A 20,891-nucleotide genomic window follows, 5' to 3' on the forward strand; every position below is an offset into this window, starting at 1 on the left:
CATCAAGACAACTTATTTAGGATACCACAATCGCATCATTACATGTTTTATAATATTCATGACATGGACCTGACATATCAGAGCAAGACAATGATGTGAAAGTGTTATTTATCACACTAACATTGTAACATGAATGTTATAAATACTTGTAATTTGTTGTACAAAATAAACAAACTAGTATTAGTTAGTATGTAAAATACACATAAATAAGTTGCTATAGATATGTATAGTTATTTTTACACCTTTTTCCTCATTGATTTAATTACTGATTGAAATTTAATATGTTATGTTTACTGTGTAAATATACACACTAGGTTCGTGGTAGGTCCATATTTACTCCTAGGACCTGTTATTAATCAAATGAGTCTGTAAAATATTTTTTTTGTTTTACTTTCACAATTAGAATGCCAATTATTTCAATTATTAAATGGAATTCAATCATTATCGAAAAGGCATGGTTATAATTCATCTTATCGACCGACTGTTCCCTTTTCAATGCTATCGCACGCAAAAGAAGCCTTGTTAATAATTAATTAATAAGCATTATAGCGCACACGGTTCCACAAGTCGCAAGCTAACTCTAGGTTCGCTCCACGATACACATAGCTTCAAGTCTATTCAGTATCACTAAAAATAAATATGAGTTAACGCCTTTTGTATCCCTGATATAACAGTAAGTCTAGAGGTGCACTAACAGCCGAGGTTACTTTGGGGAACCTAGTACTAATCGGCGTTAATCGGATAGCGGCTTCGCGAGCGAGCACCTGTCTGTGTACACGTCGCTATAGCGACGACACGCGACTCATTTAGCCTCATATCCTTTCGCGTAGAGTACTTTGTCGATACTCTAATTGTGTAAGTACTTTAGTTATTTTGTGCATCCACTTTAAGGTTATTGCTTCAAGACATGAATTTGTTAATCGATTTCTGTTCCCCATATGAGATGTCACATCAATATGAACACTGAACTTTATACAGAAAAAATACGTTGTCTGCTTTCAGATTTTAGGTATTCGTGCGCCCTTCCGGAATATCGTCAGACCTGAAGTGACAGCTTCACGGGTCTGTTGAGTTATGCACTGTAGGAATTAAGTTGGAGGTTAGAGACAGTTTTCATCGTTTTTAGAAAGTGGTCTGCTGTTTTAAACATGGCAGACACGACGGACGCTCCCCCGGGTGAAAAGGAGGCGAATAAGGCCCCAAGCCCTAAGCCAGACCAGGATGTATCCCCACCTCTGGTTTCTGTTAAGGGTAAGTATAGTAACCCCTCCAGACAAATTTTTGTCTGTTTGATAAGTTTTAGAATTGAGACAATTATCACAAGTGAAATATTGGGGAAATCCTTTCCTTTATTTCAGCTTTTGAAATTACTCGCGAAAAATATCTTTTTTTTCATGGGAAAAAAAAGAAGAAGAAAAAGAAATGCTACAGTATGTGTATGAATATCGGTTTATGTCCAAGTACACCACATGAAATATAATGTTGTGTAAAGAATGGAAAAAAGTACAATATAATCTTTTATAAGTCTTGAAATACATATTTCAATTTTGCATTTATTTGAAGTAATAAATCCAGCTTCTAATTGGTTGTGTAAGTAATATAATTCACACCAGATTAAAAATGTCGCACATTTTTTTCTTTTTATGATTAAGATTTAATGTGTATTTTATCGTTATCCCATGCATGAACATTTATACCATGCGTTGTATATCTAATACTTTGTATGATTTCAAGGTCAATTGTCGCATATAAATGAAAGAAAATCTATAAATGCAGGTCTCCTGTATAAATGAAAATGTTCATAGAGTCATATTTATTATTCGAAAAAAGTTTATATCATCATAACTACAGATCTTTGAGTAGTTCATAGGACCATAATTGCATTTATAGGAGAGATTCATGGTTCAAATTTACAAAAATTTAGCTTCTCACCACCTGATGATTAAATTACAGAAAAAATTTCTTCATCAAAAGCCACAATTTTCAGGTCGAAATTACAAACAAATTAATAATCCAGGTGAATTAGTGGCCTTAATCAGATTCCATTGAACGTTTTGTAGAAAGTTGTTATGTTTTCCCTGAGTTTGGCCTGTACAATATATATATATCAAACCTTCCATTAATCTTTTTCTGATACATATGTAGTTCCATTAAGGTGTATGACTTTGTCAATAGAAAGCAGGTTTTGGAGTACAATGTATAAGAAATAAGGTTTTGACCTGTCAATAAACAGAAAATTTTTAGTGCAATGTGTATGTCACATGATTTATACCTGAAGATTAATGTTTTTATGAACAGTTTTCTTTGCGTATCAATTCAAAATGTCAATTTCATGTCAATCCTTCATTGGTAAAGGAAACATTACTCACATACATGTATGTCCAAAATACATTAATAAATAATGCTATCCTGAATAGATTGTGAGTTGTGACTGAATTTCTTTCTTTCTTTCTTTCTTTCATATAAATTGTTTTATTTCAAAAGAAATCAAACCAGAAGACCTTTTTCTTATATTGAATGGTTATAAAAAATGTATTTGATTATTTAATAGGATGTTTACCCCTAAGCTATTAATGAACCAAACAAAGTTGGGGAGGGGGGAATCAAGAGATTATCAAGTGATTGTACAGGCATTCTTAAACTGAAATTTAGTTGCTTTTTAAATGTACAGAAATGCTTTTTTTTGTAAAGCTTGTAGAGGTATGTATATTAAAAGTCAGTGTGAATATTTGTGTAACTGCTTGAGTGTATGTAATAGGTAACTTGGCAAATATATATAGGAACCTATTGAGCACCATTGGATGGTATCTACATACATGTATCAATTTGTCATTTTAACACTCCTGTTGGATCTGCTTAGATAATCAATGTACACAAACTCCTGTAAATCACTCGTTCAAAATAGAAAAGTAAACAAATATGGTGAGGATTTGTTTGTATATGGGCAGATTTGTGGCAAACGTTGCTGCCATTATATATGGAGTTATGACCAGTGGCCGTCCATGTAGGTGTAAGGTACTGACCTCTTTACCTGTAGTGGTAAGGTGGATTGTAACACTTTTACATACAATCACTAAACAATGTCACACTTGGTATTGTCAATAGCCCTAATTTGAAAAGTAAATTGGAACTTGACCTGAAGTCATATGGCCATTTTGATATGGTAGACATTTCAAGGACTTTTTCTAGACAGAACATTCTGAGTTTGAATACACTTACTTGTGTAGTGACATCCCAGTCATTTGATAATTGTCATGTTAAACACCCAAACCAGAGAGGCTATCAGTATTGACAAAATACCTGAAACATATTAGATAATCTATTGTTATGGTGAAATCAGTGATAAAAGGATTTTTTTAGATGCTGAACTTAGCCCTGTCAGCAAACCTACAAATTAGTATTGTTATTTAATAAAAAAACATTATTGTGCTGTTTAATTGTCTTTAAATACCATTTCCCCTTCCCAAGTAAGCCTAAACTTTAAACAAGAGATTAGAGATGTTGGCCTTTGCTACAGGAAAAATATTGTAATGACTAATTCTTTTATTTTAGGAGATGAAAAGAAGAAACCGGCCCCGAAAACCCCGGCTGCCCCTGCAAAGGTACATAAGTAATAGTTTTGTTATTCAGGAAAAGTTATATATGTTTAGGATTTTGTTTTTTTTTACAGTAGGATTGCACATGTGGTATAGATTGTTAATTTTTACGATAGATTTAATACTTATGAATAAATTAACATTTATGAGAATAAGTGAAAAACCAAAAGCTGGCTGTGAAGGTAGAATTTGAGTTGAGGAAATTAATCAAATATGAAAAAAATGCAAAGAAATGTTTTTGAAAAGTAACAAAATTCATATCAACCATGAAAAATTGAAAGATACTTGTTTTAAATTTGAGTAGTTAATCGATATCCATGTTTTCAGGGTCCAGCAAAGAAAAATGTCATCCTGACAGGGGAAGCTATGAAGGAGATGCAGAAACAAGCCAAGCAGAACCGCGAAGAGCGACGTATGCAGGTACATAGTTTTAAACTAATATTTCAAATTTTGAAAAGGTTTCCAGTAAGTTATTTTAAATGCCTGAAATTATACAAAAGGTTTTCTGCTTTCAGTTTGCATCTGTCTTAAAATTCAAAGTCTGAAAAGTAGTATTTTAATTGAATGTGATTTTAATGAATTATCTTTTTGTAGAAAAATGAAGTCATAAATTATTCAAATGAACTTGTACAACGGAAGGCTAATTCATTTCCATAAAATGTGTTGCATTGAATATTTGATGTTAGAAGAAAAACAACTTTTTTAAATACCAGAAAGTTCTTTGATGTCCTAATTTTGTTTACAAAATACTCTTAGTTTGTTTATTTTTGTATTCATTTTTAATTTTTTGGTAGTGATCCACATTTTATAAAGTTTAAAAAGAATAAAAAACAAAGCAGAGGGAAAGTTCAAGAATACTTCTCCTTTCATTAAAATCGAAGAGATTTGATCAAAGACTGATAATTCAAACTAGTTTACCGGTGCGGTGTTCTGTTGTCCATATATGGTAATTAAGGCAGTTTTGAACTTCAAAGTTTCAGATTGGGGACTGGTACATATTATGACAGGGATACTTGTAATGATTGACTCTTCGGAGTATGGTCTATTGCTACAACTTTATGCCATTGTTTAGGGAAGATATGTATACTATTATATTCTACTTTCAACATTATGCGGTTGTACAATTGACCCACGATTCCAACTCAAAAGACTTTAATGTGACCATTTTTGCTTTCGCGTCTACAATAATTGTACAGTATATCTTGCGAGTGATATATATGTATTTCAGTATTGTGAAGATCACACTTTGATCATTGTTCTGGAAATAAGGCAAATACTACTGAACAAATATGCAAAAAATCTAATATCATACTGCATAGGTTTTCATGTTTCTAAAAGAGTCTATAAATGGTTATTGAAGGGTGAATGGGCTTAAATCATGTTTAAATAGACTGGAATAAAAGACTTTGTGTATATAAGATTTTGTTATACCTCTCACTTTTGAGTTTGTCACCTGAAGATTTACATAAGCCCACAGGTACATATATCTTTATTTGGCTTCCCCTCATAAGAGGATTTAAGGGGATGTCCTTTGTCAGTGGACACACTTGTGAGTGGAAATCTCGATGAACAAATTTAAAAAGGTCTTTATATGAAAATGGGAGATAATTATGATTTGTTCCGTGTTGACTACTTGATTACTTTATTAGTACTGTATTAATTATTATACAGTTATGGTGTAATGATCATTTCTGAAAATACAAAATATTTTACAAGAATTGGGAACTCAGTATTAAAATAAGGGGAATATTTCTTTGTGGTCAAGTACTTTTAAAATCAAATTTCAAGCTCTTTATGAATATACTTTAGTTACAAATGACAAAGTGGTTAAACAGATTTTGTCATCATAATTGCCAAAGAATTTGTGTTAGAAAATCAGTTATGAAAATGATTAAGTACCGAATATAGGTTACATCTGACAGCGTTTTGTCAATACTGTATAAACTGCCAAACAAGACTTATCTGAGGGTGTTTGTTTCAACACGATTACAAGCCACCCTAGCGCAGCCCTTCTGATAAGGAGTTCATCTACCAGTTGTAAAACTTCTAACCACTCACTCGATATTTCGGAGTTGTTCAGTTTCTAAAGTTGAGAGATTTCGTTGATGATTAAATAAAACTTTACACTGCTGTTACATCATGATGAAATTATCCACTTTTATTGATCATACGTACCCCAGGTAAATTATAGACTCGGCATGTAGGCTACAAACCTAAGACAAGGTATACTTACATCAAAGATAGCGGTTTGATTGACATTTTGAAGTTGTCAAAGATATTAACATGTAACTTGAAACTTCAACTTAGAACTTCCCGTCAGGTTCAGGTTATGTCAAAAGAATAAAGTTCTTATAACACAACCTGTAAAGTTTTTTTCTTTTCAATTCTCCTTCATGGAGGGGTTATAGTTAGGTTGTGAGGTGGAATCAGGGAGGAGAAATTTTTTTGAGAAAATCTTGAGTTAGGACAGATCATGAAGTGCAGTGTTCTGACATATAATACCATGTATACTTCATTTAGGAATGTTAATATTGCTATTCTGTTCTTTAAATTTACAGAATATATGCTTATTGTAATTACAGCTGTATAAAAAAAATCTAAATCCTCTCTTGACAAAAGTCAGAATTTTAGTTTCTTTTAAGAAATTCTGGTTTTAGGAATAAACTGCAGTCCTTTAGAAAAATGTAAAGATCTGAGACACACTTTGAACATGAATAGGTGTTGTATACCTTTTTTACCAAGCCACAAAATTACTGACCTTTTATGTGTTGATGGGCCGTTAAGAATGTAATAATAATAATAACTTACGTGATCAATTTGATTTTTGTTATCAATCCCTTTGATAGACTCTCTTCTAAGACATGAATGTTATAGATTTACTTCTGAGAAGTCATTGTCTATTTCTTTCAACCCTACAATAAAAAAACAAAAAAAGATATCACACAGGTCTATTAGTTGGTCATAAACTCTGCTATTTTTACCGGATATTTCTTTTTCTCATGATTACATTTGATCAAAGTTACCATACAAATGGCTTCTATTCTGAACATTCAGGTGAAATGCAAATGTTAGAAACTCGCTGTTAAATAGAGCATTTTATTGACCACTCCCAGTTACAAAACACCATCCACTTCCCAGTGTTTGTATTCAATTTGCAATCCAAACTATGATTTGCTTAATTGCAAATTAGAGTAAGATTTCTATCAGTTACATTTTCATGAATATCAAACAGCAGCTTAATTAGAATATCCAGGTGTTGTTGTTCAGGTTGATTTCTCAGATAAAAGAAATACATATTTTAGTGATCATTTCAAAGGAAATGGAATAAATTTCATTCCGATCATTCAAGCACGCTTGACGATGATGTTGTTATGGACGTCATACATAATGTATGATTTGAGAGTTACCCAAGTATCATCCATTGAACTGTATATATATGTATGTATGAACACAGAATAGTACTAGACCAAATTATGTAATGCCAGAAGGATCATTTAGTTTACAACTCAAACAACTAAAGCTCACTAAGTGGAATCCGGGCTTGACTAATTATTCTGTTTTGAATGTTAACGTTTCAAGGATAATGGCTATTGACTATGATCAATCATTACCTGTATAAAGAATTAAGGACGTTTTATAACGATTTAAGATTATACTCACCTGGTTTCTGTAGTGTTGTTCACAGTCATATTTGCTTCAGAATATCTCTATTAGGTCATTTGTATGGCTAGGGTTTAAAATGAACTGCTGGTAAAGATTATTGTGGATTGGTTCTGAGTCTTTTTGTTCAATACTTTTTCTAGATATAAGCATTTGTAAGCTTGTAAATCATGGATATTTTAATGTTTTCTGTCAGTGTGGAAAGTTTTCTACAGGTGTTAAATAACTAAATAACTTTCTTCTCTTCACATGCTGATATACATTTAGTTCCTAGTGTTTTTTAATGTTGAATTACTCTGATAATGTGGGACAATTTTAACATGAATTAAAAGTATTAAAAACAAAAAATACATTTTAAGATCCTTTGTATATAAGTCTACCGAAAATACAAAAGAATGCAAAGAGGAAAGCAATATTGAAAAACAAGTTACAGCAATATATTTGGTTTGCCAAAAAAAAAAAAAAGATTTATGGCAACTCTAATTCAGTTTTTACAATTGACTTAATACAGAGTTGATTATTGTTAATCAGAAATTAATAGAGAAAGGTGTTCTTCAGAGCATTTAATATAATTTCCAATTTAAGTTTGTTCCATAATCAAAAATAAAGGCTGTACTATCCGCTAGCAAATGTTTCTCATGGGGTTATGTTAGGAGCTTGTTTTAGTCAAACATGGAGTGGAGATGTTGAAAGAACTAAACTTGAAATATTAAGTTATATTTGGAGTTGAACATTTTATTTTCTGTTTAATTCATGATACTGAATATAATGCTGGACATCAGTAGGAGCATATACACGCTGAGCTTGCCAGAAATTACGTGTACTGACGCTAGATATATTGGAGGAATTCCCATTTTGTCTGTGTTTGAACCTAAATCAATGTCAGGATGACAAAGCTGTACTTGTTCAATTCATGGTGGAGAACACAAATTCAATACAGGATATTAATTTACTTAAATAGTCGACAATACCTAAATACACAGGTTGGGGGTTGAGAATCGAATGAGATAGTTATATATCTATTGTACAACTTTGGTCTCTGATATAAGTACAAAGGTTCTCGTATAGGTATATATACACCAACCATGTTTGGCAGAGTGTAGTCAGGGCTACTCCATAATAATGAGATTTCTTCGTACAATGTTCACAAAATTAAATATATCCATTTGGGAGGGGTTAAGAAGTCAGTGTTATGGTAAGAACATTAGACACATGCCTGGAGTTGTTTGTCTTTATATTAACGGTTTACTGGTAACTATGTAGTGTATTAACACAATGTATTGTTACACTACTGATTAAAACCTTTGTTCAATCTCAGATAAACCAAAAACCTTGCATAGATTAGTCAAAGTATTGTACCCTCCATTGTACTCGTCAAACCGTGTATTGAAGTTTACCATATAAATATCTTGACAAATGTACACAGGAGATTTTATGTTCTGTGTTAAGTTAAATGCATTTTGTTAAGTACAACTATTTGATCAATGCAAAAGACTTATTCATGCTTGTGAAAAAGTAAGGCATGGGATTAAAATGTATTGGGCTTTAAAGAGATCATACAGAGACTAACTGGCAACCTATAGAACTAATGTGATTTGATATCAGTCAGTTTATAAGTTAACTAATAGCATGCTAATTAGTTTCATTATGTGTGACAGAAATATTGGTAGAATATTTTCCTGTCATTGTGAGGTTTTATTTTGATAATGTATAAAGAGACAGTTTTGGACGGAACAGCAATGAAGATTTTTTGGAGTTTTTAGAAGTGATTTAAAAGAAAAAGTAAACTAAGAAAAAGATTTCATGTTGTCTTTTTTATTCATCATTTATACGTGATCGTGGTTACAAACAGAAGGAACTCACCAAGGTCCATTGTTACATTAATGTTCTGATTTAACATTCTATAAAACTCAATTTTTTGTTTTCGGCTGGTGGCAGATATCAGGATAGTTTTATGATGTGATTATGATTAAGATAGTTGAGAGCTGTTGTTCATTTCTGAATTTTCAGACTGTAGTGTACTATGCTGGTAGACTTAGACTGAAATTCTTAGCATCAGTTAATTGTATGATATTTGATTGGTAGACAATGTTGATCACTGGGTACCGGATTTGGCTCCAACAGTCATAGTTTCCTTCTAATCTAATTTCACGCTAAACCTTATACTTAAGAATCACGTGTTTTCACAGGGCTAAATTTTGTGGTTTTTCAAAAAACATCACTATATCATGGATAGATACTATTAAGTTATTTCTACTGATTTCGAAAGCTCATGGACATATAAATTGGTGGATTAGGAGTACCCATAAAATCAGAAAAAATAAATCCCCCTTAAAAATTACCAGTGACATGAAGTACATTGTGAGACATACATTGTTCTCACAATGGACCATGTCTTCCTTAAATTTCTGTATTGGTATACAATTCTAGCGGCAGTCTGAAAGAAAAAAACATTCTGTTGATTTCATTTCTGAGGATATCTAAGAAATATGATCAGATGGATAATATAAATATAAACTTTATTTATTTTACAACAATTGCGAAACAAGTTATGTTAACTTATACTAATACTTATACTAATCACTCTTGTTGGCCCGGATGTAAGAGGGGTCTTATTGTGGGAGGAAACCGGAGTGCCCAGGGAAAACCCACGTGGTCAGGCAGGTGACCCCTTACCTTTTCACGTCCATTCCGGGAATCGAACCCTGGTCGGCTAGGTGAAAGGCGAGTGCGTTACCACTGCGCCACCCGACCACTTCCATCAGATGGATCTGTCCCACAGGTGTACAGAATCAAGTGTTAATAATTAAATCTGTAGGCAGCAGCATGAGATAGCCATGTCGTATCAGATGCACCAAGTAATCAGACAGTTTTTATGTTTTTTCTACATTCCTGATAAAAAATCTGTGGTATCAAGTTCTGTGTACATCCCATGGCTAATTATTTTCCACATTTGTTATTATGGGGCTGTGTGAATTATTTATTTGGTGATCTGTTATTATCCTATACAAACCTTTGTCCAAAATATACAATGCGTAGTTGTGTCCAGTTTATCTTGCTGGTTGTTTGCTTGGAATACAAAATAATTCAACATGTTTATTCGTAAACTTGTAACAGGATTGGAAAATGATCAGGAGGAAATTAATATGAAAAAAGTAAGATGTTTGATTAACCATGTACCAGAAGTATGAGATTTTAATAACTATTTGTATTTAGGAAGTAAGATTTGCATAAAGCTAAACCCAGTCTGTCTGAACAGTATCCTTTCTCACAAGTCATTTCTGAAATTAAAAAAGTAGGAATTTGTTTTAACTTTAATTGATGAGACAGATAATTTGTTTTTCTTAATTCTCTATTCATGTTTATCATACTGCAATATTTGGAAAAAAATAACAATTTAATCTGGTAATCTTGAATTTAATCACCACGAAAGGAGTTATGATGTAAAGCTACAGATTTAAGGGAATAAACGCAAAAATGATGAGGATTTTATATAAATATGTGTAGTCCATTGTTATGAGCTGTAGATTAGTACCGTAAATATTTGCTTACGGTGCATACTCTTGTATGATACACTGGTGGTTTTGGAATGCAAAATTAACAACAAGAATATGAAAGAGCATGTCCTCTAGGGAGATCACTTTTGTTCTGAATATGTCATAAAAGTTGGCTGTGGTGGCTGTGTGGTGAATATTGTATTATATCTCACTATTTTCTCCATTGCCTAAGCTCAAGTTTTGATCAGCTAAATAATTAAATAGATTATAGCATTTGGAAAATTTTGAATTTAAGCTAAAATTGCACGTACACATGTAAGGACCTAGAGAAGTAATTCAGTACCAGAGATGTAAAATATTGATATTGATATAATTTATATATTGATTTGAAAATTTAATATCTACATGTTTTGTGAAGCTGGGACTTTTTCGAAACACTGTATCCTAGTTGGTGTCTGTACCATATATAGTTAAACCATAAATGAAAACCATAGCTAATTTTGAAATGGTTCTACATGAACACACATTACTGCTACTGGAAAATTCATGGCACTGCCTTTCAGCTTGGTGACAATAAACTTCATAGGTTTTTGGTATAGGAAGATCCCAGGTACTTTTGTTTAAATGTTTAAAGGAGGGTGTTGTGGTTTTACATGTGGAATGAGATACCAACATTGTAGTATTGATTCGACACTCATAAATTAACAATGGCAAGCTTTTGGAGATAAGTAAATTGGTTTGGTAATGTTAACTGGTTGAACCAACAGTACAATGTGACATAGGACGTATCAGAGTATCCCAGCATATTCAATTTAAAATAGCTTGGGTCATGTCTACAAAATTTTGAAAGAAGCTAGATCATAGAATTTATTGAAGTATTTTCAAATTTCTTATCAGATCTTTTTTCGAGCCCTGACTTATGATTTTGTCTGTTTTGTGAATCTCTAACTTCAGGAAAGAGATATTGGATAAAAATGGCATGAAGTATGGTTTTGATAGTTAAGCAAAGGTATATATCTATATAATGTATATTGAGAACACCTGATATATTGTATAGCTGATGGTATTCAACTTAAGGCTATAATTGACACATGCATACCTCTTTAGCTGGTAAACATGATATGGCACTTATTGTAAATTTTCCATATCAATTCAATACACACAGCTAAGGTAATATGAAGACACGTAAAGTGTAGAGTTACAGTGATACTAATTAAGGTGGTATACAATAACGAGTGAATGGGGCTGCTACACACAATGACGAGTGAACATGGTTGCTATGTACAAAAATCTTAGCAAGACAAGGTCCCGATAGTTTTCACAAATTTACATTTACTTCTCAATGAAAATAGGTGAATTTTTTCCGTGTGTTATTTGAACTATTTCAGCTTGCAATTAATTCTTTTTAAGTGCACACCTTTGAGTCTCAGTTGCCCTATTTTTCTAATCAGGTGAAAATAAGATTTTGCTGGGGTCGATGTGAAATTTGGTTAGGTTGGAGAGAATTTGGATCAGAAAAAGGATAGATTGATTTCACTGTATATGATAGTTGTGAATTCAGTCATTGATAATGAATGGCTCACGACACCCATCATCTCAACCCCACCTACCCCCATCCCACTTTGACCATCCCGGCCCTGACAGGAGCTGGTCATTAAGCAATACCTAAATTATAATATCGCAAAGGAGCAAAAGTACTGTGAACCAATAATCTGCAATTTGAGCTCCTCATCAATAGCCTTATATCTAATGTCTAGCCAGCATTATGAGGAAATCTATTTGTCAATTTTGTAGGCACAAATGATGGTATATGAAAGCTATTATATGACTCATTTGATAAAGTTTAATGGCACACAAACAGTGTATTCCGATGTCTTGTTTGGGAAGGAATACTGAATACCTGTGCTTGCTTGGTACGATCACTATTGATAAAATGAAATTGATTTAAACTTAACAAATACCTGGCTTACTGCCGGAATAAGACTGTTCTATAATATATACATTTACAATAAGTATACTATGTTTTTTTTCTCTAATATCAGAATTGTGATTCATTCCATTTCTAACTTTGATCAAGCACTTAAATGAAGATTCTTAAGAGAAATACTGACATAAATACTGACATAAATTTAATTTTTCTCTTCACAGTGTGATGCTCGACACAACTACATATTCAAACAGGTGAGTTTTAAAATTTGAATCTGACTTTTAAACAGGAATAAATGAATATCAAGTCCCAACAATAGAGTTTTCAACCCAGATCATGAGATTCTGGCAGTGTTTGTTCAAAGCAAATATACAAATTAATGACATGTTTCAAAAAGATATGTCTTGGCACAACTTTACTTAAAAAGGCAATATTTCTACTGATTTTGTTTATCTGCTGCATAAATGTTAATTAGCTGTTGTCAGAGATGTCCTAATTAATGACAAAACACCTATAACTAAATCTGTGGTTATGTAAGTAAAGCAACTATTTCTACTGAAGGGTAAGAAACTTTGATTTACTTGGTAGTCAAGGAGACCAGTTCATTAAAAGTATAATATAGGGTAAAAGATTTGTCAGCTACTTATGGTAACATCCTCAGTCCAGTGGGTTCAAAGAGGAGACTGCAATGGAGATTTCAAAAGTAATCAACATATTAAAACATTTTTTAATATTTATGTTTTAATAGCTAATAGTTATAGTTAATATTTACGATAATTAACTTTATTTTTAAGGACCATCTTATCAGATGAGGTGATTCAGTTAGTCACTTCAAAAATCTGAGGCAAGAGAATTGTAGTTAAATAGTTAAACCCAGAATTTAAATAACAGAAGTATATAAATTTTCAGCACTTGTGTGATGTTTTATTGGAATTAATCATTGATTATGTCTGAACAGATTGCAGATGCCTTGGGACTGGAAGTGAGCAATGTTGAGGACTTTGTATTTGGAGATGAAAGAGTAAGTTTTTTTGTTTTTCTGACAGACAAAATTTATTCAATAAGGACTTCTGTCAATCTTATTTCTGGAAGAAAAAAAAAGACATTATTTTCTTTCAAGAAAAACCTAAGATTGAAACATTTTGTAATTGTTTCCTGTTTTTAAACACTCTATATAACCGTAATTGGTTTTGTATTTTACCTGAACATGAAGGTTAGATTGTATCAACAGCCACCATGATAGCTAACATTACCTTACACAGTATAATCATTGTTGTTATTAAGGAAGTGGTGAAACTCAATCTCTATTTGTCATGACTGGTCAGATTTGGTGTCAATAGAGCAGAAATATTACACGCAGATCATGCTGTAATTTGTTCATTTTGCTACAAGAAAATCTCACACCTGATGTAGGGTAATTATCAAAAAAAATGAATATATAAAAAACGAGATTTGAATTTACACATGCTGAAAAGGGATTTAAATTTGTCTTCACAGTTTGACTTGATTGAAGAAATCTTTAAGGCTGATGGAGCAAGAAAACTCATTTTCTTCTATCAGACGGTGCAGGTAAGTACAAAGGGTTAGAGGCGGAAGTTTGTTCAGAAAAGTAAATAATAATGAAATCAGTTATGTTTGATGGTAAAATGTAGGACTCCTATATAACACAGATTACTCTAGATATTTGTAGAAGGAAAAGAAATAGATATGAACACCCCTGGTTATAATGTCTACTTTAGTTTGTAGTTTGTATAATCAAATGATCCAACCACTGATGTCAATCGTTTGAAGACCATCAAGATAGAGTTTTTTATCTGGATCTATAAAATGTTTTTATACTTAAAAGTGACTAAAATTTACATGAGCCTTTTTTGTGTTTACAGCAAAAGGACTACAGGGACCCAACAGGAAGTAACACGACGAAGAAACTCTTCATCACACCTGGCGATGTGGAGGTGAGTTTAACATCATGTGATGTCAACCATGTACATGTGGACAGCATTCCAATGATGTCACACTAGGCGATTTGGAGCTATTTATAGCACATCATGTGACATCAACCTTGACAATGTTGGGGGCTTTCTTATTACATAATCTTTGGTGATGTGAAGCAATATATAGCATGTCATGTGATGTTTCAATTGTAAACAAGAAATTTTTCAGTGACATGAATGTCAGTCAGTCATGTAGACCAGTAGTTATGTAAGACAGGTGAAGCATTCAAATGACACTGATTTGTTTCATTTACAGCCTTATGAATGCAATTTCTGATGAAAAATATTGATGTGCATAATATGTCATTGTCAAGAGTAATAACTCAAATTGATAAAACAAGATAGATCGGGTCATGTAACTTATAAATCAAAGCAGTTAAATCCCTGAGGAGTTCTTTGCCCCTGTTCTTGTTCTTGACCTGTCTATGGTATTAACACATTTATATGTGAAATTACTATACCTAAATATTTCTCTCTTCTTTGACATGATATTAAGACTGTCAAGTAAATTTATAGCCGAGCATTTCTGTGATGAATGGGAAGTTTTAATACTGACAATTAAGTTGTTATGATCTGCCCCTCCTAACTATTAGGCTTCCTTCTTACCTGTAACTTATACCTCACTTAAATCTTTTTAACATTTTACAGGTAAATTTCCTATCTAAAAGATCTTTGATTTCTGTTTTGCTACAAATCTAATTTTCTTTCAATGTTGATCTGCCTTTGAGACAGGAACCTGTTAACACTGATTTGATCTTAAGTGCTAGAGATGTATTAGTTACAAAGAATATGTTGGTAGCTAGTATTACCTCTGTAGACATGTGGGTGACTTTTAACATAGGACAGTTAAATGTATGATGATATAAGAAATGTATACACTTAGCACATACTGTTACTATAATAGATGATAGGCTCCATTAGCTCTGAAAATAGGTACCCAGGAAAATACTGGCAGGACATCATTAAGGTGAAATTTCAATCAATGATATTTCCATACTTTTAAGCCAATGGTTGACACTACCAGAGAGGACCTTAGGGTTTCACCATCAATCAGTCTGACTGTCCGGTATCTTTTATACAGGGGTTTATCTCATTTTCATTTTGGATACTGACATTTTCTGCCATGAGCTGACTTACAGTGCCCTATTAAGGAAGGCTTTTTGATCTACTTCTCAGCTGTGACATACCAAACTCATAATGGTACATTATGCTCCGTGCTTATCGTTTAACATTCAGTAGGACACACAATCACGACTTAGCTTGTTGTCATGGTAATTTGACTGAGTTTGGTATCTTTTTACCCTGTCAAGGTATGATATTCCAGTGTGATGACACTATAAAAGTATCTGTCATTGGCCTCATCATTTGTGGAAACTGTTTCTGGAGACTGTCAGATTAAGAGCAACAGGATTCCAATTTCTTACTGTCAGATTCTTTTGTAAAAGAAAAAATGTCCTCTAACACACAAGATTTACAATGAAAACGGGTTTGTAATCGGTAAAGGCCAAATCTACCTTGTGTCAAAACTTGCTCCCCCTGCCCCTACTAACCTTAAAAATAATCTGAATATTTCACAGATTCATACCACTATGCTCTGACATCAACAATATGAGAAATCATAAATTGTGCTACAGTGTGAGACAGGTGGCTTTGATACTGGTCATAGAGACTGTACTTGATTTATAGTTCATATATCACTCTGTTATATCCAATGGCTTCACAGTCTTTAATAATGCAAAACTTATTACCAGACAAGTCTTTAATTATAGCTCAGTTTCTAAGGGAAGGTTAATGAGTTGAATTGTCAGGTAGACAGATAATTTACCTGTGTCTATAGAACAATTCCCAATGCTTACCTGTACAAACAGGTATTGATTGATAGTCGGCCTACCTGTTGTACTGACTGTATACACAGCCAAAGAGAAAAAGAGTCGACATTAATACCATCGATTGTTAAGGTCCCAGACAGAATGCTCAGGTATATAGAAAGAAAGCAAGTATCACACTGCCTTATCAGTGGAGTGGGTAGAGTGTATTAAAACATATCCTGTGTGGGGGGTGGTCATTGATCGTCCCGCTATTGTTGACAGCTGTGTTAGGCTTGTGTTCGATGATAAATTAATTACCAAGGCTTGACACACTAATTGTGAAAATAAGCAAGTAATTGAATTTTAATGTCAGACATGACATATGATGTAAAATGTATAGTCAAGAGTGTGATTTATACAATCCTGAATGAAAATCATTTGAACACCTATAAAAATTGATGTACAGATTTCTGATAGCTTTGTTTTCTAGCCATACAGCTATTTTATTGACTAACAAAGAAATCTGAATGGTAGAGCATATAGTTCTATCAGCTGAAGCAGGAATAATGTAAGAGGGTGCCAAGTGGTCTTGGACCCCTTCAAACTAATTTTTACGTCTCTACTTTTCTTGCATTGGTTGACCCAACTTATTTTGGACATTCATTAAAAATTGGTTAAAGTGGCCCATTGTTGTAGGGTTCCTTTATGAGGGATATTTCTCCTAATTTTGCATGTTAAATCCATCAAATTATCTTTAACTATATTTATGTAATATTGCCAGCAAGTAATAGTTTTTCTGAATTTATCCAACCTATAGTTCAAGCATTTTTCAGAAAGACAATTCCAGATAGGAAGGGATATTTGCAATACTGAATTTAGATTCATCTTTATACATTTCTATGTTTAAAAAAGTGGTGAATTATATGCATATTTTTATCAAGACTTTTATATAAAACCACAGTCAGAAATATCGATCCTTCAACGTGTTGCTTTTTCTGAAGGAGAAATCTTATTCAGGGTGATAGAGATGGATTGCTGTTTTCCGAGACAGGACTCACAATATGTAGAAAATTAATGTCAGTTTCTGCTTCATAAATTCCTTTGTTGTAATGTGGTCAATTAAACCAGAGACATTATATATGTCTCTGATCTGGCTCTCAACTTTCAACAAGCACCACATCGTCTTGTGGGTGGTTATGAGACATTATATATGTCTCTGATCTGGCTCTCAACTTTCAACAAGCACCACATCGTCTTGTGGGTGGTTATGAAACCTATAGACATTATGTATGTCTCTGATCTGGCTCTCAACTTTCAACAAGCACCACATCGTCTTGTGGGTGGTTATGAAACCTATAGACATTATGTATGTCTCTGATCTGGCTCTCAACTTTCAACAAGCACCACATCGTCTTGTGGGTGGTTATGAAACCTATAGACATTATGTATGTCTCTGATCTGGCTCTCAACTTTCAACAAGCACCACATCCTCTTGTAGATGGTTAGGAGACCTTGTGGACAAATAAGAAACTATTTTTGTTGATCTGGTCCCCTGCCAATCCTCATCATTGGAAATGTATCACTGAAGTGATTTCCAGCCAAGTCATCAAGGTAGAAATTTGTATGGAAGGTGACGAGTGAGAAAGAAGTGCCCAAAGAAGGCTATTGTTAGGAGTGATCCCTGATAATGCCAGTGAAGTCATGTTGGGGATGAGAAAGATTCCTTAATAGAAGGCTGTCAATTTGACAAAACTATTGTTATTGCCCACTGGTAAAATTACATAGGAAATATATAGGGTTTATCTATATTGTCAACTTCCTATAGTATTTAAAGGAAAAACAGGTTACATTGGCAGCTGAAGTAATAGGAACCACAATATTGCTCACACCTTTACTTAGCCCACATGGTTGAAACATCAAAATCCCCTTTTATTAGTTTTGTGTGGTAATACATGTAGCAGTTGCTTAAGAAATTTGGTTGTTATAACTAAAATTTTATTTGTTTTTTTTCTGACCAGGGCTGTCATGGACTGTGCCTATATTTCTTGCGTACTACAGCCAAAGCTATCACCATCCAGAACATTGCCAATGAGATCAACTTTGGAATGATGGACTGTAGCAATGGAAAAGTGCTCAGTGGGTTCCAAGGATATCTCTCCAAGATTATCCTGCCTGCCCTCAAATCTCTTGAGGTATGGTAATTCTTGCCAAACTTTTCCAGGAGAAGAGATTTTTATACATTTTTTTCTCAAGTTCTCTGAATTATGGTTTCAAATTTCAGCAAGGAAGTTACGAAAGAAAGATAAAAAAAGAAGATTTTTATTTAAATTTGAAAGTAGTCTTGCTAATTTCCCAAACAATTTACAATTTTTTTGGAAAAATGATAACAAAAACACCTCTTTCAGATGAAATACTGGTTTTGCTGTAGAATTATACTGATATAAAAGTAAAGCATTGTCTCTAAAACTCTTTACAGCAATGGGGCACTAGTATGGTGAAGCCTGCCCCTGTGACCAACGAAGAAGGGCCACCACCTCCCGCTCCTGCTAACAGTGCTACTGCCGAAGAGTTCCTGGAACAGCTTGAGAAGTTTGTCCAGAATCTCATGTCTGCAGTACGCAACATGGAGGGGCAGGTGACTCTGGCTGAAAATGGAGTTGGGCCTGTCATAGACACCATCGAGTCCCCAAATGACTACCAGGGCATTGGTAAATGTTATTGAATGTGTAATATTTGTCAACTGTTGACAACAGTTCAAATTTTCAAATATTTACTGCATTCTGTAGAAAGATTTGAAATACTTCCATTCAATGTATTTTACAGAAATTTTTCCTAACAAAAAAAATTAAGAACCATTATTAGGAATTATAATTAATGAAATGTGAGTAAAATATGAACAAAAGAAAGATTTGCATAGTACAGGAGAAAACACACTTGGTGTTTCAGTAGGATGGGCATCTTTTGCTTGCACTAACCATGTTAATCTTAATCCATTCAAGTGGATGTTTTGTGACTTGTTTCATCAAACTTACTTGGAATGCTAATAAGTAGTTTCTTTATCCAGCTTATCTGTAATGGTAATCTTTTTCCATGTTGCAGCTTCCAACACGGAGTATCTGGAAAAATTTGAAAGCCTGCTGTTGACTTGGTCCAAACAGATTGAGCAGGTGCTAGCGGAGAGTGAACAGATGAGGCGCGAGGCCGACGATATTGGACCCACCGCCGAACTTGCATACTGGAAGAGCAGGATGGCCAAATTTAACAAGTGCGTATATCACACTCAACTTTGATGTATAGATTCGAAGTTGTTTGAACTGGTTTACTTTTGTTTTGTTGTAGATGAAATAACACTAAAGATCTGACAATCTGGAAATCATTGAATACTGCATTTATTCCATTGTATTTTTCTAGATCAAGAATTTAAATGACTTTGATTCATAGTTTCTTTTTGTCATTGGAAGAAGTGAAGTTTGATAACAAACTTAAAAATATCTTAACTCCTGTGTCTATCTGATAATTATCCCAGAGAGCCAAAAGATCACTTTTGACTCAGGGTCAGGAGGTGGTCTCGTTATAGGACAATGATGGCATCAGTTGATAATTCTATAGAACAGCATAAGATACGGATGGTTTGAATACCAGACTGGGGGTTATTGCTGGTAAAAGCTGACTGTTTACAACCTGTCGTAAAGTCCAGTCTGGTGCCTCCCATCATGGCTGCAGCTTATATCTAGTATATTCTGTATCTGACTACAGCATGTTACAGAATGTTAATGTGTGATTCTGTTACAGCCTGCTCGAACAGATGAAGAGCCAGCGTGTGAAGGCCACCATCGGGGTTCTGCAAGTCGCCAAGTCTAAATCTCTCCGCCACTGGAAGGAATTGGTGAGTGTATTTATTTTGTTTGAACTCATATCACAGAATTTATCAGCTGGTATCTGAAGCTTTATTTAATTGTGGAGGGGATGTTTATCTCTCTGGAATTTTTCGTGCAATTCCTTGGAAATTTTACTTTTGCTGTGAAATTTGTACTTATTTTTTGTAAATTTTAATCCAATTTCTTTAAAGTTTTGACCAAATGTTGTAAGCTGTTTACTGCATGTTAACCTATTACGCAACACACACTACTTTGTTGCCTTAATGGTGTATGTTTTACTGTCTAGGACTGTCGCATCACTGATGCTGCTAACGAAGCCAAGGACAATGTCAAATACTTGTATACACTGGACAAATTCTTCGGTCCACTTGTCAAGTGTACTCCGGTAAGTACAATATATTGATAACTTCTTGAAAAAGGTTGGTACTCAAAATAAAAGTTAAATTTCTTTAGTATTCAAATCTTTTTTTTTTACATGACTGCAACCTGACCAACTCTGACCATTGTTTGTCCAGTCTGACCAACTCTGAC

General features: G+C 33.5%; 1 protein-coding gene across 1 annotated transcript in view; it reads left to right on the plus strand.

Moving 5' to 3' along the window:
- Positions 1 to 1,148: 1,148 nt before the first annotated feature.
- The window catches only part of LOC132550432 (dynein axonemal heavy chain 5-like), a 73,762-nt gene continuing 54,019 nt past the window's right edge, over positions 1,149 to 20,891 (plus strand). Inside the window, exons 1-12 of the mRNA XM_060214500.1 lie at positions 1,149 to 1,251; positions 3,553 to 3,602; positions 3,924 to 4,016; positions 12,902 to 12,934; positions 13,639 to 13,701; positions 14,178 to 14,253; positions 14,589 to 14,635; positions 18,501 to 18,674; positions 18,959 to 19,190; positions 19,582 to 19,747; positions 20,275 to 20,368; positions 20,647 to 20,745. Of these exons, the coding sequence (XP_060070483.1) occupies positions 1,149 to 1,251; positions 3,553 to 3,602; positions 3,924 to 4,016; positions 12,902 to 12,934; positions 13,639 to 13,701; positions 14,178 to 14,253; positions 14,589 to 14,635; positions 18,501 to 18,674; positions 18,959 to 19,190; positions 19,582 to 19,747; positions 20,275 to 20,368; positions 20,647 to 20,745 (1,230 nt within the window). The remainder of the gene's footprint in view (positions 1,252 to 3,552; positions 3,603 to 3,923; positions 4,017 to 12,901; positions 12,935 to 13,638; positions 13,702 to 14,177; positions 14,254 to 14,588; positions 14,636 to 18,500; positions 18,675 to 18,958; positions 19,191 to 19,581; positions 19,748 to 20,274; positions 20,369 to 20,646; positions 20,746 to 20,891) is intronic.

This window comes from Ylistrum balloti, unplaced genomic scaffold, assembly GCF_031769215.1.
Source record: "Ylistrum balloti isolate Yb309-2 unplaced genomic scaffold, AGI_CSIRO_Ybal_v1 Utg370124, whole genome shotgun sequence".
Lineage (NCBI taxonomy): Eukaryota > Metazoa > Mollusca > Bivalvia > Pectinida > Pectinidae > Ylistrum > Ylistrum balloti.